We start from the raw sequence: 27638 nt of genomic DNA, 5'->3' as shown, positions 1-27638 counted from the left end.
AATAATATCATTCCTTGCATAATTACTTATTACTAATAATTCTTGCTACTGTATTTATACCAGTACTATAATATCGAAATAATTTTGTAATTCATTGACAGATTTTCTGTTTTCGTTCATGGTAATTTAGGTTTGCTTGATAACCCTGCATTGTTAGACGTTATATTACTTAAATACGATATTTAAAACTAAGTGCAATCCTTATTAAGTACTTTTTCGAGTTTTTCGTCTTGCACTCATTGTGGTACGTGCAGTTTTATTACTCGTTCTTTAACTAAGTTGTCTCAGGTTTGGATTCCGTTTTGCTGTGGTAAGTACAACACTCTACTCATACTTCTTCAACACCAACCTCTCCACACCTTCTCAAACTCATCCTAAACCATATTTGGCCCACCTACACCACCTAAATTTTGACCATATTCAATTCGCCATTTTTCTACACTGCCAATATTTGCCACACGCCTAAATATGCAAAAAAAAGTCAAAAATTCATGCACTTTATCCACCACCTTGCCGGCCAGAAACCCAAATTTTATTTGGGTCATTGGAAAGTTCGAATTTTTTTTTTCGGGTGGGTGTAGCGAGATGAAGATGATCCCTGTGACATATTTAGGGTTCATTGTTCAGATGAGAATTCGGGATTTTCAATTCACAACACACCACGAGTTCTAGGGGTTGAAAGTTGTGGTGGGAGTTGTGGATCAATACTTTGAACGTCCGGGTTTTATGCGTACCAACAGCCAGTTCGTGCTTTCTTGCTTCATGTCTCAATTTCAACAATGGAGCTCACAGCCACTTTTAGGATGAATGGGAGGAATCCCTGAAAAATCTGCATCGCGTATTTTTTTTATTTTTCCAGGAAATAAATGGGATGCAAGCTGAGTCATTCATGAGTATCGATCGTTCGGAGTTGAATCAAGCATATTTCGAATGCTTCGAATCAAATTACAATTGTTTGTTGGGAATTTTGACGTGTTTCGTCCATATTTGGACTTTTTTGCACTTAGTATTATACCAGTCGTATACTAGTTGTAGAATTCATATGATTTAAGCCACATTAAAGATTAAATGAGTAATATTCAAACTGCAGATGGTTTTTAATTGAAACCATCTTTACCATACGGTCCTATTTGTAGATTTTTTTTTATTTTAGTTTATTCAACTAGAAATCAATTGCAATTTGAGATGAAACCAGATGCTGTAGTATTCCTTAAAGAATGTTACCTGTGGATAAATAAAACTTTAGGGCCCACAGATTAAACATAGAATACGAAATAATTTAAACTGAAAACGAAAAAGATTTAGGAAACTGTTATACAGCGTGTTCCTAAATTGGAGGTACAAACGAAGATGACAGGTTTCTCGGATTATTTTATAAAGAAAAATCTAAAAACATGGGCTCCAAATGCTTTTTTTTCAGGATACAGGGTGTTATATTTTGATTTTCCAAGTTTTTTTTCATAGCACCTTCCCTTCGCAAGATATTTAACTCAAATTTTGCATAGATATTCCATTTTAAACTTTTCAGCTTGTGATATGCTCATTTTGAATAGAAATCTACAGGGAGTTTTTTTTCTGGTACAGTGCCCTTTTCTTACCTCCAGCACTTGTTTTTGGTGGACCACTGATATTTTTAAAGAAATTTCGGTCTAGTACTGCACTTTTTGGTTTTTTGTAGTTCTGTCTTATCTGCTACCAATTTCGTGAAAAAATTTCAGACAATTCTCTAGTAATCCTTCGAAAAATCTAAATTATTTTAAAGATTAAGTTGGTAAGCTGTGATGAATAGATTAATTATAAGTTTTGGTCCTTATTTACCAAATTTGTAGCGAAGATCAATAAAGATTCGATAAAGTGGTATAATCATCGCAAAAAATAGGACTAAAAGAAACACCCTGTACTTCGAAAAGCAAGCGTTTGCAGGCCCATGTTGCGGGACCTTTTTTCCTTAAAACTTTCCAAGGAATCTGTCATTTTCCCTTGTTGCATAGCTTTAAGGAAATTGATTATTTTTTAAATTTAAGTCGTTGATATATAGCACTCAAAATTTTGTATCAAATTAGCAATGTACCAATTTTTGTATGCTTTTAGTTTCAGATGACAGTCAGACAGATTATTTTTTTCAGTTTTCGATTTCTACAAAGGGTTTGAAATATTTTATCTCAAATGATTGAAAGTTAAAACAGAATCGAATCTAGAATTCAACGCTGGGACAAATACTACACTGCTAATTTGAATCTTCTGAATGTTACCAAAAAACGCGATTACTCTGTTTCAATTTTTTTCACTCCATTTATATGTTAGATGTCAAACTGACATCTGATTTGAAAAGTGATGTCTTTGTGATCAACTGAAAAAAACCACATAATTTAAACTTCAGACTTGAGGCTTTGTATTGCTGAATTTTTAGATATCTCATTTTTTCGAATTTCTAAGATGCTAAACTTTCAAATAGGACATTTTTTATTGTTCTAGTAGAACAATTCTCACATAAATTTGCATATGTCTACCTGTCGTTATTTTACAACCAAAACGTTTAAATCTAACCGAAAGGTTATTTTTGAGTAATTGCAAAAAAATAATTTTCGATGTTTATAATACAGAATCCATTGGAAAGCTTTGGCTCAACCAGTGGGATCTCAAACCTACCCAAAATTGTCTCTAGCTCTTTTCATACGAAAGTTTTTTTTGTGCAATCACAGACACACAAGACGAGCATGCAAAAATTATGATGATTATTTTTAATCTTGGCCATTTTCACATTTGATGTGGTCTATCCATGGGTCTATCAGTCTGGTAGAAATTCAGCCATTCAAGGGTAGGACCCTAGACGAATGTCACGTGCTAGATTTATGTACTTGGTAGTATTCACTATACACGCCACTGGAGGGTGAGATGCAATATAACGTAACGAATATTCACCTGGCTTCCGCTTGTAACCTATATCCTTTCCATTATGTTCATAGTTCATTTTTGTAATTTTATATCCCTTTGTTAGATTTAACGATATCAAATCTCACAACTCTCAGGGTTATCACAGTTCCTGTATTTCCGGGGTAGAAACATTTTATTCTGACTTCACTTTAGGGGGTTTGTCTCGAAAAAACAATAGACTACTTAATTGTATGAAAAAAACTGTCAATACTTCATTTGCAACCTCATAGATTCATAGATTAGACTTTCAAAAACGATATACATTCGTTTCATATACACACTCAAGAAATTATAAATCTATCATCACGTAATTCTTATTATTTTCAAAATTTGAGCAGGGGTAGTGAAACAACATTGAATTCTAACCTCAAATAAATGGCTATAGTAAAAATGTAATGAGTCAGAGTAATCTTTACATTAAAATACCTTCTACTCAATAATAAATTCATTATTAAAATGAAAACAAACGCTCAGTCGTGTACATTTTCAAATGAAATCACTAACGCCATGTTAGGCTTCTTTGAATTTAACTTTTTTATTGCTATTGCCTTTTATTTTGAGAAATATTCATACGAATTTCATCTGCCCAATAAACATCACAGAATAATCGGAGTTAATTTGAGAAATTCATCGAATAGACTATTCGAAACAAATTTAATTTTCTATATGTTTAGTCAAATCTAAACCTCTTAAATTTTCTATATCTACGTTCAAAAGTTTTTCAGTTATGGTTTTTTTCAATTGATCCTTGAAAATGTTTAAGATTATGTACTTAGTTTCATTCTCAGCTCTCAGAGATTCCGAAAAAAAGTTTATCAAAAAACCGGCTTCAAATTATTTGAAAAACCAAAGTTTCATGAAAAAAAACTAAAATCTAACGTTTTCAGGTGACTCTTCATGAGAGAAGGGCGATTATTCACATAGCTTAAAAATCTAATATATCTAACTCAAAAAACCACAAACAAAAAATCCTGAACTTCCAAATCCTCATATATTATAGAATACAATTTATCACACTGTAACTTCAATATCCGTTATCAAAATTAGATAAAATATATACAAACATAAATAATAGATAAAAATATGTAAAGAAAGCGCTTGATAGGCCGAAAAGTTGTTATTATTTTAATATTGAACACCGCTCGCGTCTGATTCCTTTCTACGAGGGTCGCCAGTAAAGTTATCGTCCCAAAAATTTGAATATTGAAATTCAATCGGGTGTTTATTTTGATCATACAAGTGTTATATACCGAACGTGTCTGAGACAGTGTACCACAATAGGGATATACCTACCATAAAGACAAAGTGGGGTGAATGGCCTCAAATACATCTGGCTAGAAATTGTCCAGGTGTTGTTGGGTCCTAGACCCTACGATTCTATTTAACCAGCAGTTGGCTAAATTAGTTATTCACCCTCTCTTATATCGGCAGCGTTGCCGAATTTTATCATGTGGTAACATCCCCCTCCGAAAAAATTGCCTGATCCGTGAATGTAAATTAATCTCGTATGTGATAAGAATTTTTCTTGCAGTGAACGTGGGGAGTCTACAGTTCATTTTAATATTTGAATCATTTTGAAATTTTTCATATTTCCAACGAAAAAAATGATATTACATTCGATACGATTTGATACGTTCAATATGGAAGTTATGCTCCGAATTGAATATAATAGTTTTCATAATTTTCACTTAAATTGAATTCAATAATTTGAAACAAGTATTTTACATCCCTTCGATACAGAAAATATTCCAATTCATTTGAAAATGAATATAAGTCTGATTATTTTATTCGATATCATTCGAATTCATCTAGTTTTCGAGAAATAAATTTCATATTTTCATCTTTTTTGTTTATTATGTCCAACAATAATCCTCTGGAAAAGTCAGAGAAAAAAAGATCAAATGTAAAAATCAAGTAAACAAAATCCAAAAAAATAGTCACTCAGAAAATAAACAACGAAGTTATCATACTGAATAAAATAATTTTTCCATAAAATACCCTCACTACATCACTCCTAGAAGTAATGAATTTTTGAATTTTAATTCGAATTTGAAAAAAAAACACTAGATATTCATTGAAATTTTTTTAATTTATATTTTGATGATCTAATTCAAAATGTGCAGTGTTTAAATAAATCGAATTCTTAAACTAGGCGGATCAGTGAGGCATAAAAACAGATTGCTATTGCGAAATCAATATGCATATTCGAAATGAAATGAAAAACTGTTTAATTCAAATTCAAATTCAAATTTCGAAATGCAAACCATTTTTTTCTGTATACAGAGTATGATGAAGGGTTTGATCAGAACCGGTTTCAAATGTGCTATTTCTACGATTTGACCATTTCATCCAGAGAATAAATTTGAAAACAAATGAAGATTTATGGTCCTTCGCACGATGGACACGTGTCGTTTAAAAGAAAAATGTATTATTGTTATGGAAAAGGGATCAGCTGTTACTTCACAAAAGGGGGACGTGCGTTTTATATTAAAAGCCAGTGGTTTGGCTGACTTGGAGTACCGGTATTGGTTTTTTAGGGTTCGAATTGCTCGAAACGGATTAGGGCGGTTCTCTTAGGGGAAAATTTGAATATCAGGGGAAAGGGCAAGTTTAGTTGAGTCTGTTCAACGAAAACAATTTCTATATTTTATATTACATAGTATCTTTAAAACAATACTGATCATCCGAAATCAATCCTTTCACCTGAAATAAAACCTTAAGGTTCAAAGAAACAACGATTGCAAGCATTCCAATAAAAAAAACGAAATATTACTTTACGTAACTTCGTTTTCTTGATTTTTCCCCAAAAAAACTTCAACAAGTGGAATTCTCGAACTAAATCCATTAATTCATCAGATACCATCATCAAAAAAGCAGAAACAATATTCCGATCGGCTTATATGCTTTGAATTGAAATTGGATTCCGTAAATTCAATTCTGGTTACCCCTCGTATAAAGAAGTTCCTTTGTCCATATGGAACCCCAGCCCTAGTTTCATAGAATTCTATCGATACGGTCGCGCGTGCGAGATGTATGGAGCACAGACCAGACCCCTCCTCATAAAAACATTATCCGATTCTGTCGTCTGCTTGTTGTCGACAGTTGACGGATGTGGAAATTTGTCTGACCCTAGCTCGCTTATTTACGTCGACCCGACGTCTTCTATGTTTCAGATGTAAATTAATAGTACAATCGAGTATGTAGTGTTAGTCGAGGAATAGAAGTTAATACTAACGGTTCGTGCCGGTGTTTTTTTCTTTTCTTTTTATTTTCATTTTGTTTAGTTTTATTTTTTCAGTTCGTTCTTATTCTATTATATTACTTCATACCTTGTGTTTTAATCATATGGTTCATTTATGTCAAATTTTGGTAAGTGTTTTCAATTGGATTCAAATTTTTCTTAACCTGAGCATAGAACCCTCATACCTACCTTGCTTTCCGAAAACGTCAAATTTTTCACTTGAATTTAAAGAACGTATAAAAAATATTGTCGATGAAGGTTCCAACATCATTGTTATCATTTTTAATTCTTGTGTCCTAAATGTGTTAAATCAACTTATAAAGAAGGAATACTGTTTTTTTCTTTAACAAAATAAACAGGTATTTTTCTATTATTCCATTTATTTCAGTTATCATTGAGAAATTAAACTAGGGTATGGTATACTTCAAAATTTTATAGTACACTTCGTGTTGTAAACATTTGAAAACCATTTGATTTTATAAGTTAGCTTCCTGATTTTCCTATACATAATTCGAGCTGTATATTTTTAGACTATATAGGGCGTAAGGTCGGTGCCTGTTTAGATGATTTCTTCAGAAATAGAGTGTGTATACTTTGAGCTAAAATTAAGATGAGAATAGTTGATGCTCTTCATCAAACCCATCAAATAAAATGTTTGGGAAGCTATTGATTTTCTTGCATAGCACTTTTTAAAAGCCATTTGCATAAAAAAACAGACAGTGAGAATTACTTATAAGGGAAGAAAATTACTCAAACCACTTCCATTTGAGGGATTTGTATTTTTGTAGCTTGTCTTGGATAGTATAAACAAAGACCGGGTTTCCTAAATAATAATTTTCTTTATCAATTCATGAAATAAAGTTTATGAAGTTAAAAATAACATTAAATTCACAAAAATTATTAATTTCACACTTGAATAACAAATTTTTTTCATTCAAAATGTAATTACTTATATAATAGTTTTACCGTGGTTTTTTATATTGGAAACTATTAGGGCTTTGGATGAATTATTGTATAATTTCCATGTTTCTTATGAAAATATGTTAATATTAGATAAATATATCATTATTGTTTGAAAATATTTCTTAATAAGCTTTCTGAGACGATAGTTGTATTTGTTGCATAGTAGACCTTTGATAAAGCTTCGATAGTAAACAAGAAGCTAGGAATTATGAGCTATTCGATTATTTTTACCGGTAATGAAATTGTTGTTTGCAACGTATCATTTCACTAGTTCTGCATTTTTACCTGAACGATAAGAATGTGTAATTACTTATTGCTTCCTGTTTGTTGATATTTTATTCCAAAAATCTTTCAGAAACTATTCGGGAAGTGAATAAAATAATAAAGTGCGGTGAAAAAACTTTGATAAGCTCCATGTTCTCGATGAGATAAAAGAATGATAAAACTGCTTATTCCCTTTTACGAGGACCTTCCAAAAACGTTGTGGACTTGTCGATCAAGCTCACCTGAAAAATAAAAAAAATTAAACTCCAAAAATGGTAAAACAATTTCACTTGAACGATACTATGAGTTTTATTCATAACATCTCGAAATGGAAAGATTCAAAGAAATAATTCAAATTCTTGGTCATACGTTTCGAAATACTAAATATTTCAAAATGTATAATTCTGGAAGTATAACAGCTAAGACATCACTGTAAAAAATATCGTGTTTACTGTTTAGTAAAGCAATTACCTACAAGATTTAAATTTTATGATTAGATGTTGTTAGGTTTCCGAGAAATGATTTTTCCAATTTTGTTTCCTTGGTTTTTTTCCTTCAAAAGTGGATAGTGTTTTCTAACTAGGAGTATTAATGCAAATGGTGGCTTAGGTTTCCGAAAAAAGCTCTATATAGGAAACTGAAAATTTAAATGTTTATCATTCAAAATTTAAACCATATTGATCCATTAATTTCGAAAGCTTAATTCGTATTGACTCAAAAAAAAATTACAATTTATAAATTGTGAGGTAGAAATATTTGTGAGCGATTTTCTGAGATATCAAGAATTACTGGTGAATAATATCGATGTATTTGAGTGAAATAGTTAAGCACATTCCGAGGCGGTGCTATAAACATTATCGCTAGTAATTAATCTTGCAGTTTCATTCTTATTCGACGTTGATCATGTACTTAGAGCACGTGGTGATATTTTGGAAGCGATTTATTTTCGGCTTTTTCACGGACTCGATATAAGTAGCCAGACTGTTATCTTGAACCATTACTATTATGATGAATAAAAACAATAATTAGGTCACTCAAAAATTAACTATTTTCATTTTCCATATCGAAAAAAATTGATAGAAGTCAGGAGGTTTTGCTAGCTTCTTCGAAACAAATCAGAACGTACGGTAATTTTTTTCCATGTGAAAGTTAAATAGTTGAATTTTCGGTTAACTCTGGCATTTACCCACAGCTTCGTGCGCGTGAAGTACTATCTTCAAATGATGATAACTTTTTTCACTTTGGTCGGATTGCAATGAAATAAATTTTAAATGTTGCTCCAAATTGTCTTTAACCGTTTTAGTGAATGTATTAGCAGACAAAAGATTAAAAAATGCTTCTTTGTGTTGTGTTACGTCAATATTATCGCCTAGACAAATCCGTTGATTACTTGTTACGTGCATAAATGGATATAAAATAGACCAATACCTAATGAAAAACACCGAATCTAATTAGAATATTAAGTGGATATATTTCTATAATATGAACCCATTTTGCCATCTTACCGATTGTTACGTCCAATTATCACAATTGACATGCGTGTGATGCACGCTGCACAAAATCTGATACCATGCCAACAGAAAGCCTTCAAGTTTTGAGGTATTGATAGATGGAGTGTTGCATAGTTTTGTTGAACTCTCAATTTAATTCTTTTCCTGAATGTAATTCCTGAAATGCCTCTTTTGATATATTGTCGTACATAGAATAGCCAGCTTTTGAACTGCTTTAAAATAAAACAGCAAAGCACTTGGGTGGGCAATGTCAGAATCCTCGTTCATTAATAGCTAGATCAAATTCGCTGATTGAGTTGAAGAATTATACGATCTTCTGAATGTTCTCCAGAAAAGAACTTGGACGAAACTTAAAAAAAATCTTATTTTACCTTCTGATGATGGAGAAGCTCAATATATTAGGTTTCAGTTGAAAAATAGGCCCTGTATGTGGAACAAACGTACCTACCGTTGATTAAATTCAAGGTTAACGTATTTGTTTTTGACGGAAACATCTATTGTCAGTACTTGTTTGATGTGCATCTCAAACGTTATGATCCTGGGCTTACAATTTTCATGCTCCGATAGTACCTATAATGGAAACTTTTTTTTTCTGATATTTGAACGTCGTTACAAGTTGGTGATGACCTTCAGCAATTGAAGTTTCTCTATACGTTTGTTACAAATGGAATTCGAACTTTTTTGTAGACTTGGGTATATTTGTTAGAAACTCTAATTTGGAAAAAGAATCAACAATGACATCCAAAACTTTTATGATAGGAGTAACCAAGAATAGTATATTCTAATGTTTTAGAATATACTATTCTAAAACTTGTTAGTTGCGTGACAAAGGAGCAAGTTTTCGAACGCATGAGTGTTGGAATTGCTTCTGCAACGAGTATTAGACGATATTTTCTCTATTTCAGTCAAGTTTTGTGAAATATTGTCGAAATTCAATGAAAAATTCAGATTATACATCGTAGTGACTTTTGTATTGTATTTTGGCAGTTGGTGTGACTGTTACAAAAATTGACAGATTACAGAATTTGAATCGTACGTTTCGAATTTTGAAATAATTTATAATTACGCATTGAATTCGTGAATTATGTCTGACGAAATCGATTTAACACTACCAGAAATAAGAGAAATTGCGAATAATGTTGCAAATCATTTCACTATATCCAAATTGAATCATTTTGACAATTGACGTGTGTCGAAATTTGATAGGATCTGAAGCCAGTATAGATAACCACAAAACGAAAAAAATAACTGAAACAATGCTTTAATGGGTTCATTACAGCACTGTTTTTAGTACTGTAATGAACTCATTACGATACTGAAATAGAGGAAAAACATTTTATTGATTATCGATTCAGTAGACCTCCATATGTTTTGAGTTGTGTGTCAAATCCACGGATCGTTTGGAATTGATCTAGTTAAAAAAACATGTGGAGAGTCTCGACAAACTTTGAAAATGTTTTTACTGTACTCAAAACATCAGGATAATATAAGTTAATGATTGTTTTCACGTGTTGTTTTTATGTGAGATAGGTGGAAATAATTTAAAAAAATCAATTTGTGGCCTTCCTTTTTTATTGCCCTGTCATTTTATCCTCCTTCAGTTTACTAGTTACATATGAAGCTTTAATATTGTTTTCTTTCTTTCCAGGTTATTTTTTGTAATCAAAGCGAACAAGTCGTGATTAAATTAAACAAGAGAAACGAAAGCTTTAAAAAAACCTGATTTTTATATACAAACGAAAAACAAAGGAAAAACCATAAATTTAGAATTTTGAAAGAAGTATACACTGAAAAGCTCGCTTCGTTGGATATAAAAGAAGAGGAGTTTTAACAAGAAGAAAAAAAAAGGCAGCGAACTTCTAGGAATTTAAAAGTGTTCTACTGTTTAATTAAATTAGTGCAAAATGATGTCTAATGGCTTGGACTCCAATGTGGTTGGACAACAGAATGGCGGCAATGTCAACCAGGTCGGTAGCCAGGAGGAATCCAAAACCAACCTCATCGTAAACTACCTCCCGCAAACTATGACGCAAGAAGAAATAAGGTCACTATTTGCAAGTATAGGAGAAGTAGAAAGCTGTAAATTGATTAGGGATAAAGTTACTGGTGAGTAGTCGTGGCTTTATTATCATCCCTAATTTGAACAGATTAATACCGCTCTTATTACAATACTACTTGTACTCATTGTCCAAAATATACTGTCACGTTTCTAACAATCTGACACTGTGGTTATAACACAGTCCAACACCTTTTGGTGCTAACTGTTCTTGAGATTTCGCTGAATAATAGGCTACTTAACAGTCCTATTCATCAACATCCTCATAGATTAGAATTCAACAAAAAAAACTTGTATTTAACATGCAAAAACTTACGAAATCATCATCAACCTAACAGGCCAATTGAAAAGTCCCCTGTCTAACATAGTAAAACACATTTTTTTGGCAGAATTCGATGTTATTATTCAACATAGTTGCCTTCGAGGGCGATACAGTGATAGCGATCTTACAACTTTTCGATACCATTTTTGTAGTACGATTTATCTTTCGCTTCAAAACAGGCCTCAGTTTCGGCGATTACTTCTTCATTGGCGCTAAATTTCTTTCCAGCGAGCATTTTTTGAGGTCTGAGAACAGGAAAAAGTCGCTGGGGGCCAGATCTGGCGGATACGGTGGATGCAGAGGCAATTCAAAGCCCAATTCATGCAATTTTGCCATTGTTTTCATTTATTTGTGACACGGCGCATTGTACTTATGAAACAGCATCTTTTTTTCTTCAAATGGGGCTGTTTTTTAACGATTTCATCCTTTTAACTATCTAATAACGCTATATAATAATCACTGGTAATGGACTGGCCCTTTTAGAGGTAATCAATGAATATTATACCTTGCGCATCCCAGAATACTGATTGCATAACCTTACCAGCTGACTGTTGTGTTTTTCCTCGCTTTGGATTCGGTTCATCGTGTGCAGTCCACTCAGCTCAGCTGTCTGTCGATTGGACTCCGGAGTCAAATGATGGAGCCATGTTTCATCCATTGTCACATATCGACGCGAAAATTCAGGTTTATTGCAAATACTGCTCAGAATCATTAACACGTTGTTGCTTTTGATCGATTGTGAGCTCGCGCGGCACCCATTTTGCACTCAGCTTTCTTATGTACAAATATTCGTGAATGATATGATGTACAAGTTCAGATGATATCTTCACAATGTCTGCTATCTCGAACAACTTCACTTTACTTTCATTCAAAATTATTTTGTGAACTTTTTTGATTTTTTCGTCGGTGACACCCTCTTCTGATGAAGATGTTGCTCCAACTGTATTTTTCCCTTCAAAAGCAATATTTTATCAGCACGTGATTTTTTTTTTCATCTGTTTTCAAATAACAAAAGTAGTTACACTCACAACGCAATATCCCACAAAGTAATGGTCGGACTGCTGTCAAATTTTGACACGTATCGTTTGAAAGTTGGTACTAACTAAAAATCGTATGGATTTAATACTAGCACTGCCATCTCCGCATCAGACCGGGGACTTTTCAATTAATATATACACCAAGAAAAAAGTTGTTGGACTGTGTGATCATTTTCTTTTGGAAGTGAGTGCACTGTGATCGTATGATCTATTGTGTCTTGAGCTGGTTGAGGTAAATCAAGCTCCAATAGCTGAGATAACCTCAGAATTGTTTCCATTAAACTTAATAATCTCGTCAAAATATTTTAGTATTACTGCTTGATCGAGTGCAATGAATGTTTGATATTTCATTTGGTTCCAAAACAAGATGAGTCAGTAAAATGGAAATTTCAACAACCAGCAACTATAACTGTACACTAAATCAGGGTTGTAAAAAAAATTAATCATCGAATGAGGTTTTGCAAAAAAAAAATAACTGAAGTATATCTTTGTACTTCTATTTGTGGAAATAAAGTTCATTATTATTATTATTATTATTATTAAGTTAATCTTATCTGTAATTTCCTTCGCTTTTTTATTGGCTCTATCGATGAAATTAAATTTTTTCCACATTATTTACCGCTGTATGTTGTAATAGGAAATAGCGCACAGGTTTTCTGGTGAAAACTCGCGAAATCCATAGAGAAAATGTTTTTGGCAAACGATCAGTATACATTATAATGTCTATAAATAAAAATGTTTCGATCCATTCGCTTTAGAAACGCCAGTTTAGAAGAGGTAAACTCAAAACTAGGATTGCTCGAACACTAATATTTGCCGGAAGGCTTCGAAACTATCTTTTTTTTTATTTAATATATTCGCAAAGATCTCAATTACGGATGACCTTACTTACTGTAGGAAATCGACAGAACAGTTGATTCAATTTCCTCATTTAATGAATTTCATTGTTTTGTTGTTAATTTGAAATTTTTTGTCTGCATTCAAATATGTGTAGTTAGTAATGATTGTATTCATCATTTCTCCCAATCAAAATAGTCATTATGTTTTTCAATACATATATATTTTAATGGTATTATATGAATCTGGATCAGTTGCCACTAGTTCCAACCCTTCCTACACATGTTTTTATAATTTGATCGTGTTGTTTCAAGTTAATATGATTTCAAAACTGACTGACACATTATACACTTGTCTGAATTTCCATTGGTTTTCGTAACTTGAAACCTGTCTGAAGTTACGACCTGTACTTTGCAGGACAATCACTTGGTTATGGATTTGTGAATTACCATAGACCTGAAGATGCAGAAAAAGCTATCAATACCCTGAATGGTTTGAGATTGCAAAACAAAACCATAAAGGCAAGTACCGCCATATTTTATTTCGATTTTTTCAAAAAGTCTATTCGGAATTTTACATTTTCGAGTAGACTTTTGTTTTATTGTTATATTCTATATTTTTTCAGGTCTTTTGCTTGATTTTATTGATAATGTTATGAGTTTTCTACATATATATTTTACGTATTCAATGTTTCATTATTATTATATTTGTTATATTATTCTTCGATTGGTTTCGATTATTATATTATTTTGACTAAATGGCGGTCAACTGGGCCATCTAAATAATAATCTAAATAACTGCTTTAATGTTTTCAATTGCATAAATAATTTCCCTTAAAGAAACAAGCTCTATGTTTTCTGGTCGTTCATTCTCAAAATGATCCCTTTACGACTCTACAATACAGGGTGTTCCTAAATTGGAGATACAAACGAAAATGACAGATTCTTGTCTTTGTTTTCGAGATAAATAGTGTTAAAGTATAATTTTCCTTCAATTTTTTTTTATACAGCACCTTCCCTTCACAAGGTATTTATATATTTATTCTTATATATTTATAAATCAAATCAACAGGGTGATATTTTTTTCTCAAACAGTGCCCGCTTCTTCCCTCCAGAACTTTTTTTTAGTGGACCACTGGTAGTTTAGGAAAATTAAAAAAGAAACTCTGATCCAGAACTGCACTTTTTGGTATCTTGTAGTGTTGTCGTATCTGCTAGCGATTTTGAGAAAAATATTTTCTAGTAATCCTCGGGAAAATACAAATTATTATAAAGATCCAGTTAGTAAACTGTGACGAATAAGTTAAATTTTGGTACTTATTCACCTAATCTGTAAAGAAGATTTGATAAACAGGTATAACAAAGTGTTGGCGGGCCCATGTTTATGCGAACCTCTCAATTTCTTTTTGGCCTCCAATTTAGGAATACCCTGTATATCAATTTCATTCCACAAAAGTTCTTATTTACGCATGCGCAACGCTGAAAGCACTGAAATTCCTATAGGATCCTATACATCCCAATCGTATCTGCAGAACCCGAAATAATAAAGAACTAAGAGTTTTACGTTTGCGCATGCTCAAGGCGTATTCTTTACCCGGAAGAACTGAATATTGTATGCGACTATCTTCGACCCAAACTGAATAACCTTACTAAATTTCATTAGAATCGGATGAGACTTGTAAAACTTGAGGTTGTTACAAAGGTTTGCGCACATACAGACCGACAGACTGACACGAAAACATTTTCAAGCGTTTTTCCAACGGAAATGTTGGAATCGGCGACCAATAAATTGTTTCAATCCCGAAAGTGATCACAAATTCGACAAATAAATAACCGGAATAGTTTTTCTCCACCCTGTATAATCTCTCTTGACCTACTAAAATCATTGTCTTGTTTATTTTTCTGTGGGTGGAATAATTGCTTGCATTTATGATAAATATAGAACCGAATTGTTTTGAAAGACAAGAATTCAGCATTAGCCACACTTTAGCTTTGAAAAGGTGAATTTGTGACGAGATGTTATAAAAATGTTCAACAAATACGTTTCAATGTTGAACCTCATTCGATAAACTCAATGAATATTCATTATTATTATAAAATTGTGACAACTATGCAACGCCTTCTTTTGTAAACAATTGTTTTGGAACGATAGTAATTTTAAGTTCTATGTGAAATTGGTATTGATAATGATACTGCGCAAATTTAAGGATAAATGAAACACTTTTCTCAACTAGCTCATGAACTGAAAATGTACTTTAATTCTTATCTTCTAGTAGAACTAACAAAAAAAATCATCCCATTTATTTTTTAGAATTCGTATTCTTTTTGATACCTCATACATGTTAACTTATAATTATAAACAATTATGGTTATAGGTATCTTGAATTGATGTGATTATTTATCATTTTGCATGATAGTGGGATATTTATCCTGTAATCACGTAGTTCCTTGTATTTATTTCAAAACAGTTCATGTCAGACATTTTTGAAAGAAGGCTTTAGGTAGTTTCGAAATTGATTTTTGCGTGTGATGTTTATCTCATTTGTGAATACTCAATATAAATGACTTAATTGAGATAACACTGTTCCGATTTTTATCGAAACGTAATTATGCAGATTCTGCTGTAAGATGTTAATATTGACCTATGCTATAAATTGTTCTACAGGATGAATAGACTTGAATGTTGTCGCTTTTCAACTGTTTCTAGCCTAACTTGACTTTCCCTTCTAGGTTTCCTTTGCAAGGCCCAGTTCAGAAGCAATCAAAGGTGCAAACTTGTATGTATCAGGTCTACCAAAGAATATGACCCAGCAAGATCTAGAAACTTTGTTCAGTCCTTATGGCCGCATAATCACTTCTCGTATATTGTGTGATAATATTACTGGTAAGAATCAATATAGTACCACTAAAGCTACACATAAAGCTGAGGCAAAATTTTGGGTCATGAAAATACCTGCTTTCCTCTGTTGATTATTTTCATTTTCGAATTGCCAACATTTAATGTATTGTTTATTATATAAAATTTAAGCCTCACTTACAAGTTACATACATACAGTTAACATAACATCTTGCAGTATGTTTCACACGACTAGTAAAGGTTGTTTCCAGTTTTTATATTTTTTTAATGCATAGTTATGATTTAATGTTGTTATAGTTATTGCTGCAATTTTTAATAGCGACTCTCACCACTAAGGTGTTCTTTGTCTATCACCGAAGTGCCTGAAGTCGTTTAATTTTTTTGTCAACTGTTACCTATATTTTTCGTTTTCTCTTCTTTTTCCTAGTACGTCAGTTTGTCATGGGGGACGGAGAAAATTTGCCTGGTACGTACCCATAATTCTACAATTTAATTAACACATTTACTTCAAATTCAACACCACTCATTTTCACCAATCACTATCTGGTTGTTCTGTTTTGGATGCTAAATTCATAAAAGGCCAGTTCAGTGTTTCTCAAGAGTGTTTCAAAAATTAGTAGTTCATTTAATCAGTAGGACAATCGAATGGTGACGTCTAGTAACATTTATTGTGGATTCAGTCAGATTGGCAATACAACCGAAAGCAAGTTGCTTATCGAAATATTAATCGAAGCAGCAATTTCACAAACTCTTCTAATTTTATTTTCAATTAGAGTAATGGATAATTACTTATTATTAATGACTGCAACAAAATATAGAGTTTCATTCATTCATATGGATTATATTTTCAGTAGTCGGAATTTTCTGTCACCATTGGATATCCGAATGTGTCTAGTTTTCAATAATACAGAGCATCTTGAGAAAAATTGGTAAAGATGTCATTGATTACCGGCCAATTAAAATATTTTTTCAAAAATTAATAAAAGGAAGTGTTAAGGCTGAACGCAAAATACAGTGCATTCTCGGTGTTCACTGTCCGTTAAAATGATATTATGGATCAGCTGAACATTTAAACATAACGAAATGCACTTCTCTACCCCCAATAATAAAGTGACGAAAATTTTGTTTTCGTTAAAAATTTATCCTATTGTTTCTTACTGAATTTATATATTTTTGTGTCTTTTTATTTATTTCGTTCAGTTTTACATTGGCTTTCTTTTATTAATTTGATACACGATCTGTGACTTTGCATCATAGCATGTAATTTTGTGTTGCTATTTTATTGTTTTCAGTTTAAAGAGCAGAGCAATCACTTCACAATTGTACACTTACAATGCTATCGAAGATTTCATGCTAAATATCTGAAATCTAGATAGCTTAATTGAGAATTGCTGTTCCCAAATATATATTTTTCTTTTTAAATATATGTCCGAAAGTTCAATAATGATGTTTACATTAAATACCAATATAGTTGGAACTTCTTTATTCTCAGTTAATATGTAGTGACGTAGATCAATTTAATCTAAATTAAAAATAGTTCTTCGATAATTGTGGCCCTTTTTCAACCACATGCTTGTTGAATGCTCTACTGCTTGATATTAAATTAGTAGGAATGATATAAAAAGGTGAAAAGTTGGCGATTTATTTTTGACTGTCAGGTTTCTCAGGAGCATATAAAAGCAATGGTTTAGGGCCATTTAAGGTACAAAAACTATATGCATATTTTTCATTCAGGTCTTTCTAAGGGGGTTGGATTCATAAGATTCGACCAACGTCTAGAAGCGGAACGTGCAATCCAAGAATTGAATGGTACAATACCAAAAGGTTCCACAGAACCCATAACCGTAAAATTCGCAAATAACCCTAGCAACAATAATAAATCAATTCCACCACTAGCAGCATATCTTACCCCACAAACAACAAGACGATTCGCTGGTCCAATCCATCATCCAACAGGGCGATTCAGGTAATTTGATTTTGTTTATTCTTTATTTTTTCTGCATGTGAATCAAAATCTGGCAATTGACATATGAACGATATGAATATGGACAAAACTCGAAACCATGTGAAAAAAACAGAACCAAGTCTATATTAGGTTTTCTTATCGGTATGGATAGGAAATCGTTGTAGTAGGATCATATTGTTGTGTTCCGATAGTGGTAGTCGTTGAAAGGAAAAAATACTAATCCTTCCCAGAAACTCTCCCTAGAAATATAAGGGCTAACTGCATGAAAACAAGAAAAACCTCATAAATTTTATATTTGCTCTACGTCTTAGGTCAGTATGTTGCTTGTGAACAGCTTACATTGTTGTTAACTATCAAGTCATAAATAATGCCTTGGAAAATAAAGAATAATGCAGTGGTATGTTTCTGAATGTAAAACAGGCTTTTCGATAAGGTCTGGCACCCAGAATTACTCTTAGGGTATGGTCTGTATATCACCTTGATTACTATGGTTAGTAAGTTGGTAGTCCGTATATGTCAAATTCCTCAAAAACTTGTGACTATCTCCTCAAACTGCGGTGAGTAATCTGTCACCAGAGCAACCGTACTTTTATTCTGGTTAGGTGAGGTAACCACGCAAACTCCAGTTGGCAGTTGCCATTTCAATTTTCTGATTATTGTTTATGAATATTTTCCATGACATCTGACACCAAAAACTTTATTATTTTAATATGAAACAAATATCTTCAGAGCCATTAAGAACTATTAGTTATTTACAAATTTAAAGAGATCAACCATTTATAACCCCCAAAATTCTGTCAATGAAAAATTTAGTTGACCATTGATAAGTGTCAACAGTCCGTTAATATGAAGCAGGTTACGTCAAACATTGGACCATACCCTTAGTTAGAAAGAACTTTTCAAACCTTATCATTCAGAAAAATATAAAGAAAATCTAGGTGCCCCACAAAACACTGGTGCTATATATGACTTTGGTCATACCAATATCAAGTGATACAATAACTGGACATTTGCAGATAGCGCTGCAATTATATCCTATCATTTCAACCTACGAAAAGCATCGAACAATATCTAGAGACATCTAAATCTCCTACGAATAGGAATTTTTCTATTTTGACCACGTACAAACTTGCAATTGCAATTTTTAACATAAAACAAAAAGTGTACGCTGTTCACAACCTAGGGAATAAATATGCAAATCAAAATTCAAAGTGTGCATTAAGAAAATACAATTTTACTTCTAATTTATTGAAATAAAAATGGTATCGTTAGGGTGGTGTTAAAAATTGATTTAGTTGTCGGTTGCCAATATGTGTTGTCAGTTGTGATATCTGGTGGGACATTTGTGTAGCTTGTTGTGATTGTTGTAGAATTTTTTTTTTTTGTTGGATGTTTGTTGTCTTCTGTGTTTGGCTAAGGTGGGATGGTAACCGATAATTTGTTTTTCCATTGCAGATATTCTCCTTTGGCGGGTGATCTGTTAACCAATTCAATGTTGCCTGGCAATGCCATGAACGGGTCTGGGTGGTGTATTTTCGTTTATAATTTAGCCCCCGAAACCGAGGAGAATGTCCTCTGGCAACTGTTCGGTCCATTTGGTGCCGTACAGAGCGTAAAAGTGATACGCGATTTACAAACCAACAAATGTAAAGGATTCGGCTTTGTAACGATGACAAACTACGATGAGGCGGTAGTTGCCATTCAGTCGTTGAATGGTTACACGCTTGGTAACCGTGTGTTACAGGTTAGCTTCAAAACGAACAAGACCAAGACAACATAGATTGGCCAAAATGATGATTTCAGGCCGTCTCCAGTGCGTTTTTAATCGTTGCGTATTCTCGGAACAAAATTTCAACTCGAGTTGGTTGGTGCTAAAATTTATGCGAAGAAATCTTTATCGATATCCTCCCTCTAGCATGTTTTACTGTTGCAGCTAGAATGTTATTGAAAACTGAAATTTTTGATCGGGTCTCATTCCGATTTAGATCCTTGGTTGTCATATTTTTTGGTGTCTGATGTATTCTCATATTTTTTAGCATTGAGTCAAAAAGTCAACTTGGGTTTAATGTGTGAGCACATCTTAACCTAAAGTCCTTCCTAACAGATCGGCACAAATCCTAGTGAATTTCAATAATGAATAGCTAATTTTTTTGATAACGAGAAAGCGCGACGATCTCTAACGCATCTCTACTCTTAAGTTAAGTACTTACCTACGAAACTAGTCAAAAGTGCATTCGCATTTCCTATAGCAAACGTTATAAGATCTGATTTGTAATCATTGTGCCATCACCATTCGATTTTGTCATTTTTTTGAAAACTACCCAAAGAAAACTAAGTATTATTATATACATATAAACATTTAATTATTCGTATAGTATTTATTATTATAACTGCACTCTGTGTAAGATCATGGTGTATTACTTATAATCAGTTTAGTATAATTTATGTATTTATATGTAGTGAATTGTGGAATTTAACGAGTATTTACAAAATGAGCTAGTCGTAGTGTGACTTCATGCGGATCCTCAAATGTTCTGTTCTTTATCAAGCTTGATGGGCTGAGCCATGTTGTCACTCAAGTCTTATTGTGTTCGCTTTGTGGACGGACATTGTAACACAATGGATTTACATTCTTGTTATATATTAACAGAATTTCATGAAAAATATAATACTCAGGTTATTAAAGAAAAATTTTAAATTAATTTCAACGTTAAATCCAGATTTATTTCGAGAAATATTGAATTAATAAGAATTGTGATTAAAAATTGCCAATCACCCAAACACCCAAAACCAAAGATTGTAGTCAATCAAAGAAGATATATATTATATATATACATGTATATTTATACTTGAAGGATTATTTTCTATAGATCCCTATGCTGTGATTGGTACAAATAATTTCCATTTCTTTGTATAGGAATCGGTCACAGCATATCAGGATCTTAAGGAGTTCATCCTCGATGTCAATTTTTTTATCATAAAAATAAATCTGAGTTGAAAATCTAGTCTCACAAAAACAAATCTATCAAATTTAATCCTTTTGTTACAATGAATCGTGGTTCTATTATCCTCTTAGTGTGTTTGTGATTTTTTTCCGATTTCTCTTGCTTATAACTGCGGTTCGTTTGATATATGCCTAAAAGGGTTTTATTGAGGCCAAGGCAGATATTGCACTTTTCAATTTTGATTATTCATCACTTGAAGGGTACATTATTTTTTATCAAACATAATACGACCGATCATCGTTATTTATTATTTTATTTTGATTTGAAAGTATTATTTTTATTTCATCGTCACCTCATTTTTTCTTTAGGTTTGGTTTGCAGAATTTGTATTTTTTCAATTATTTATTTAATTTAAAGGAAACTATGTTTGGTTTATTAGTTTCAACTCATATTAATTAAAGTTTTTTATGATTTGATTTTTCTTGTTTTTTTCAGTTTTACCTTTAGAGAATATGTTTTTCCAAGCGTTTACTCGCATTTTACTAGTCGATATTGGCGCTATTATCCATGCACAAGTGATACGCACAGTTTTCTCAACTCTCCTAAAGTTATTTTGTATCAAAATCTGTTTGCACAGAAGAGATATTTTGATTGGAAAGTTCTCAAGACACCCAACATTCTAAAAGTAATAAACATTTTACCTCATCTCGTTGAACTCAAAAATTTTAAAGGAGGATATCTTCGAAATTTTCGAGTTTAATTATTTTAAAAAGTCAACTGTAGATAAATTGGAGGTGATATATTGGCGCAATCCATATATGTAGAATAATTCTAATTTCAAAGTGATTCTATAGATAATCTTCTGCAGTGATGAAAGTGAGACAAAAATCATTTGTTATCATTTAATTATGATACTCGGGTTATACAAGCAAGAATATTTATTTTTTATTTGCAGTAATTGTCAGATGTTCAGAGGAACTTTATAGGGAGGTGTATAAATGAGATACATATGCAGTTATTATGATACAAAATGTATAAAGGGAAATGGAAAGCACAGAAAGACTAATATCGAAAAAATGTCAGTTGTTTAAACAGACAAGGGGATAATAAAAATATCAGGTGAACTGAATAATGTGCAATCCCAGGGAAAAAATCTTCATTTGAAAAAAATTCATGTGCAATAAATAAGAGGAGAAAAATATTCGTGAACTCAGGAAAACAAAAGTAATATTTAAAATACATAAATGTAAGACATGAGGGGTCAAATTCTAAACAAAGCGGAAGTCACCCATATGAACATCGTCATTTTTTTTACTGTTCGACATTTATTTGTTAGGTAACAGTGTTTTGAATAAATAGTTTATACTTAATGGTGAAAGATGAAACTGGCCTAATGGTAAAAACATAGTGTAACTCCATTTTACAGAACAACGATCTATAAAAATGATAATTATTAATTACCAAATATGTGGGCATCACTACATTGCTTGTTTTAACATCTAGGCTTCTATTTAAACTAATTACTAGCCGTTATTACGCTTTCAGATAAATGCTTTTGTCTCTTTTGATATGTATATGAATATTAATTGATATAATTCAGATGTATTATAATGATTACGTACAAGTATTACGTATTTTTCGACATAAGGAATATCTCTTTGTGTATTGTGTAGATCTATAGTGTAAATGTAAGATAGTTCAGTACCTATGTTACATTACAAACATATATATTTTCTTTGGTTAAATACTTTCTACATGTGTGTAGCTGTTGTGTTGCAAGCATGAGAACTGATTCTCTTTTTGGGAAAGCCCTCAGTTCTCTTGCTTTGGACGGTGCTGTTCAGCTCAGTCCGGTCCTGGCGCCTTATAAGGCCCATAGCTCAAATATTGTTGTGACGAGATATGCATTCCATTATTTAAGGATATCAATCAGTGGCGATATTGTATGTATACATATAATGCCAACTACTTAAAGACCGTACTGGCCAAAATTGTCAGTGTCCACATGGAAGTTTCACTTATTTAAAGCCAGCATTATTGCATTAATCTTTTTCGTATGATCACAGATTCATTAATATTTTCAGTTCAGTTAAATCAATGGATCAGTTTGCAACACTACATTTCTTAATTATTTGAAGAGAGTGTTTTGTTTTATCATGAATCTCACCTGCCGTGGCTGTGACCAAAGAAATAAGAAAAGGCAATAATGCAAAATTCTTAATTCTTCATTATATGGGTGGATTTGTCATGTTTTCAAGTGGAATTCCAAATTTTGGGCAGAACGTTTATTATTGGATAGTGCACCGTGTTTATTATACTTTTAACTTATTGATACAAATGCAAAAAGTATATGTACAGAGGTTATATATTAGGAAGTGCAGTACCTCAACTGTAATTCATGCAATAACTTATTATAAGAAATTTCTTATTAACAAAATTCCTAGCTTTAGAATAATTGAAAAACTTAAGGGCAAGGTTTGTACAGTGATGACCTCTGACAGTACCTTGTAGGGAGAAGAATTCCTCAGAGTTCAATGCCACCTTTACTTCAACTTCCATTGAACTGCGTAGGATGTCCCATTTCGAACTAGTTGCTCGCTTATCAAAAGTATGACCTCTTGCAAACGATAAATTGTAGAAATTTTACAAGCATATCGCGTTACCCTCAAATTTTTGATTGAAATACCAAATCTTTAAGCTATTCGAATTGAAATGGGAATTCTTACAAATTTATGGCGGTGAATAGTAAACAAGTCGAAGTAGACAGTTGCACATATCTCTGCATCGATAACTCGCGTGTTGAATCGCTGTAAGCGGTAACCATATCAGCTTAGGCTTCTTAAGCGACTTTCAAGGCCCGAGTGGTACCTTCAATCAGGGAAACTGAACTGAATAATTATGTAAAAAGTTTTTTTTTGCCATTTCAATTCAAATCTCCTCATTGATTATTGATATAATCCCATGTATGTATAATGAATGTACTCAGACTTTGTGATCAAAAGACATACACAACTATGTTCAATTTCCTACAAACACAGAAACACCAATATTTCATTTGTAATATACATGTTTGCACAATGTTTCACTTTGTATAAGCTAGATAAAATGTACGAAACTCAATACTCACGTGCTGTGTAGAATTTTTAATATCGCAAAATGATTTTTATTTTCGAGCAATCACCGATTCCATGATTTGTATATGATATTATACTGTTAAATTGACATTCATCAGTTCTTGAAGTTACGGGTGTAGCGAAGCTTATTAGATTTAGCTCATTGTAGACTGATCTTCTATTGTTTAGTTCAGATTCATGAGTTTGATGTAAAAGATGTCTGCTCTCTAGTTTGGGATGGCTGTGTAAGCTGAATATCAGCTTGTTGGATAGTAAAGATCAGTAACTGTTCTGTTAATGAGTTCATTTAATCTAGAAGCTAGAAACTGGTACATACTGGTGTATATCGCCTGTTCAGGTAGACATCAAAGTTCATTTTGTATGTTTAACAAAATCAATGTTTGTAACCATTCATCGAAAACTTCCAAGATTTACTAAAGCAATACTAGCATTCGAGGTAAATCAATATCCCTTGTGGATAAAAGTGATATGTATAAAGTTTCGAATCAGTGTAAATTTGATGTTCTACTTCCCGAAAATATTTTGTGAAATAAATTGGATAACATGAAATCCAATCAGTAAAACGGGTAAAATTGTGTATGGTGAACTTTGGAGTTTACCGTGGATATACAGTTACCAGTTAAGCTCTAGAGGTCTTGGCATAGTCAAGAAAAATAAACCTGGAAGCTAGCCAATTTTTTAATGCAACAGTGACCATTGGATATTGCAAATTCATGGAACGAATAACATGATACTGTTGTATATTCCAGGCTAAAAGTCGATGTAATGCAATATTTGTACTTTTCCATGTTGAAACTCGATAACAATAAAGTATAAAAGCTACGTTTACATTGAGTTCAAGTCGAAACCCATTTGCTTTTTTATTCCTATTCCTCCAGTATTTTTTTCGCGACACGTTTTCTTTTATTATTTTTCTTTATTTTGTGTTGTTTTCATCTAAATATTTAATTTTGTGGTATCTCTTCAAACAACTTCCTGGGTTGAACAGCATTGCTTTCTTGATATTTTTTTTATGCAATTTTGTTTTGCTTAAGAGTTCCCTATTTATTTTTCTGTTTATTTTTTTTTTGTGGTGAGTATCGAAATTGAATTCCTTCAAGGTGATGAATAAGGAATGAACAATGTGTTCTATTTATTACTAAAAAGAAATATGATTGATTTGGAAGTTTTTCTACTGTGTGTTTTTCACATGTAGATTTGTCCATAATGATACTGAATAAATAATGGACAGTTGTATTGTGCTCTCATCATTAATTCATTTAAAAATCATATTAGTTAATTGAAAGTTGCACAAAGAACTGTCTTTGCATGAAATGAGGTATTTCAGCTTCAAGTGTCCATTTTCAATTTTTTTGGAAAATTGATTATTTTTTGACTATTTGTTTCAGCAATCATGGATCAATGATTCAGTCTTTACCTGGATATGCTCCTAGTTCTGCACATTATCGTTTTAATTTCCACTGAAACTGCCAAAACCTTCAGTTTTATTGCATTTGTTTTGTCATTAAGAAAATCATACTAGTTTTGAATGTTCGAATAATAACGTGATTTTTCCATGAAGTGATATTAGAATAAATTTACTTAAATATTCTCTTTAGATGTATAAAATAAAATCATAGTATTTTACCATTGGAGTTTGAATAAAACATTAAATATATAATCAAATACTTTATTTCATTGTTTTGTGCGGTCTAAGTGTAACATTTTATATAATGTATCAATGATATTTTTCAAGCAGATATGTCAACAATATGGCTTAGAATATTTTCATTAGCCAATAATTTATTATCCTAATAAATGAAAATCTGTAGCATACAGAAATTGGGAAAAATAAAGTTATTATTTATGCCAAGTGATCAACTAGTAAACCTGATTTATTACTACGGTGTAAAATGACCAATTCAAAGATAAATGTATTATAGCTATGGATATACTGACAAGCTTTTAAACCTTGAGCAACATGTTAACAAGACTATATAAAACAAGTTAAAAAAAAACACTAAATATCACATACTTTAGAATGAAGATGTTTGCAGGTGCACTTGTGCAAAACTGCATTATTAAGTTGTGCACAATAAATGAGTTCACATAAAATATAAAAGCTACGTTTACATTGAGTTCAAGTCGAAACCCATTTACTTTTTTATTCCTATTCCTCCAGTATTTTTCCACGACACGTTTTATTTTATTATTTTTCTTTATTTTGTTTTGTTTTCATCTAAATATTTAATCTTGTGGTATCTCTTCAAACAACTTCCTAGCTTGAACAGCATTGCTTTCTTGATCTTTTTTTAAACAATTTTGATTTGCTTTAAGAGTTCCCTATTTATTTTTCTGTTTTGTTGTGGTGAGTATCGAAATTAAATTCCTTCATGGTGATAAATAAGGAATGAACAATGTGTTCTATTTATTACTTAAAAAGAAATATGATAGATTTGGAAGTTTTTCCACTGTGTGTTTTTCACATGTAGATTTGTCCATAATGATACTGAGTATAAATGGACAGTTGTGTTGTGCTCTCATCATTAATTTATTTAAAAATTAAATTAGTTAATAGGAAGTTGCACAAAGAACTGTCTTAGCATGAGATGAGGTATTTCAGCTTCAAGTGTCCATTTTCAATTTTTTTTGAAATATTGATTATTTTTTGACTATTTGTTTCAGCAATCATGGATCAATGATTCAGTGTTTACCTGGATATGCTCCTAGTTCTGCACATTGTCGTTTTAATTTTCATTGAAACTGCCAAAACCTTTAGTTTTAATGCATTTTTTTTTGTCATTAAGAGAATCATACTAGTTTTGAATGTTTGAATAATAACGTGATTTTTCCATAAAGTGATATTAGAATAAATTTACTTAAATATTTCCTTTAGATGTATGAAATAAAATCATAGTATTTTATCATTGGAGTTCGAATAAAACATTAAATATATAATCAAATACTTTATTTCATTATTTTGTGCGGTCTAAGTGTAACATTTCATATAATGTATCAATGATATTTTTCAAGCAGATATGTCAACAATATGGCCTAGAATATTTTCATTAGCCAATAATTCATTATCCTAATAATTGAAAATCTGTAGCAAAAAGAAATTGGGCAAAATAAAGTTATTATTTACGCCAAGTAATCAACTAGTAAACCTGATTTATTGCTACGGTGTAAAATGACCAATTCAAAGATTGATGTATTATACCTATGGATATACTGAGAAGCTTTTAAACTGTGAGCAACATGTCAACAAGACTATATATAACAAGTTTTAAAAAAAACACTAAATATCACATACTTTAGAATAAGATGTTTGCAGGTGCACTTGTGCAAAACTGCATTATTAAGTTGTGCACAATAAATGAGTTCACTTGAGCAGTAGAATGTTTTTTTCAAACAAATTCTGTTTTGGACCATTTTTAAATTTTCTTAAAAATCTGTGCTAATTTGTGATGAATAGTAATTGTTCTAGAGTGGAACCCAAATTCGAGTAAAGTTATTATTTTCATCAAATAATTAGTTGAAAACTGAATATACAAGATGATTCGCTCTGGCGTATTAGACGTTTATGGAAAACT

The 27638-nt window shown here is 31.9% G+C and overlaps 1 protein-coding gene across 6 annotated transcripts; it reads left to right on the top strand.

The window, feature by feature from the left end:
- On the top strand, positions 1 to 27015 carry LOC123686518 (ELAV-like protein 3). Of its 6 annotated transcripts, XM_045626715.1 has the most exons (8): positions 6094 to 6170; positions 6233 to 6303; positions 10562 to 11019; positions 13583 to 13686; positions 15895 to 16048; positions 16449 to 16487; positions 17756 to 17987; positions 19443 to 24888. In XM_045626715.1, the coding sequence occupies exons 3-8, from the start codon at positions 10818 to 10820 to the stop codon at positions 19765 to 19767; spliced, it is 1056 nt and encodes a 351-aa protein (XP_045482671.1). In that variant the 5' UTR covers positions 6094 to 6170; positions 6233 to 6303; positions 10562 to 10817; the 3' UTR covers positions 19768 to 24888. The 6 variants fall into 6 exon arrangements, with proteins under 6 accessions (XP_045482672.1, XP_045482673.1, XP_045482676.1 ...); XM_045626716.1 differs by lacking the exons at positions 6094 to 6170; positions 6233 to 6303 and adding an exon at positions 1 to 310; XM_045626720.1 differs by lacking the exon at positions 19443 to 24888 and adding an exon at positions 26731 to 27015 and having other exon boundaries at positions 6047 to 6303.
- Positions 27016 to 27638: the final 623 nt, after the last annotated feature.

The sequence above is a fragment of the Harmonia axyridis genome, chromosome X (genome assembly GCF_914767665.1).
Source record: "Harmonia axyridis chromosome X, icHarAxyr1.1, whole genome shotgun sequence".
Classification (NCBI taxonomy): Eukaryota; Metazoa; Arthropoda; class Insecta; order Coleoptera; family Coccinellidae; genus Harmonia; species Harmonia axyridis.
The sequence above is the reverse complement of the archived record's forward strand: the minus strand, read 5'-3'. Positions and strand labels throughout refer to the sequence as shown.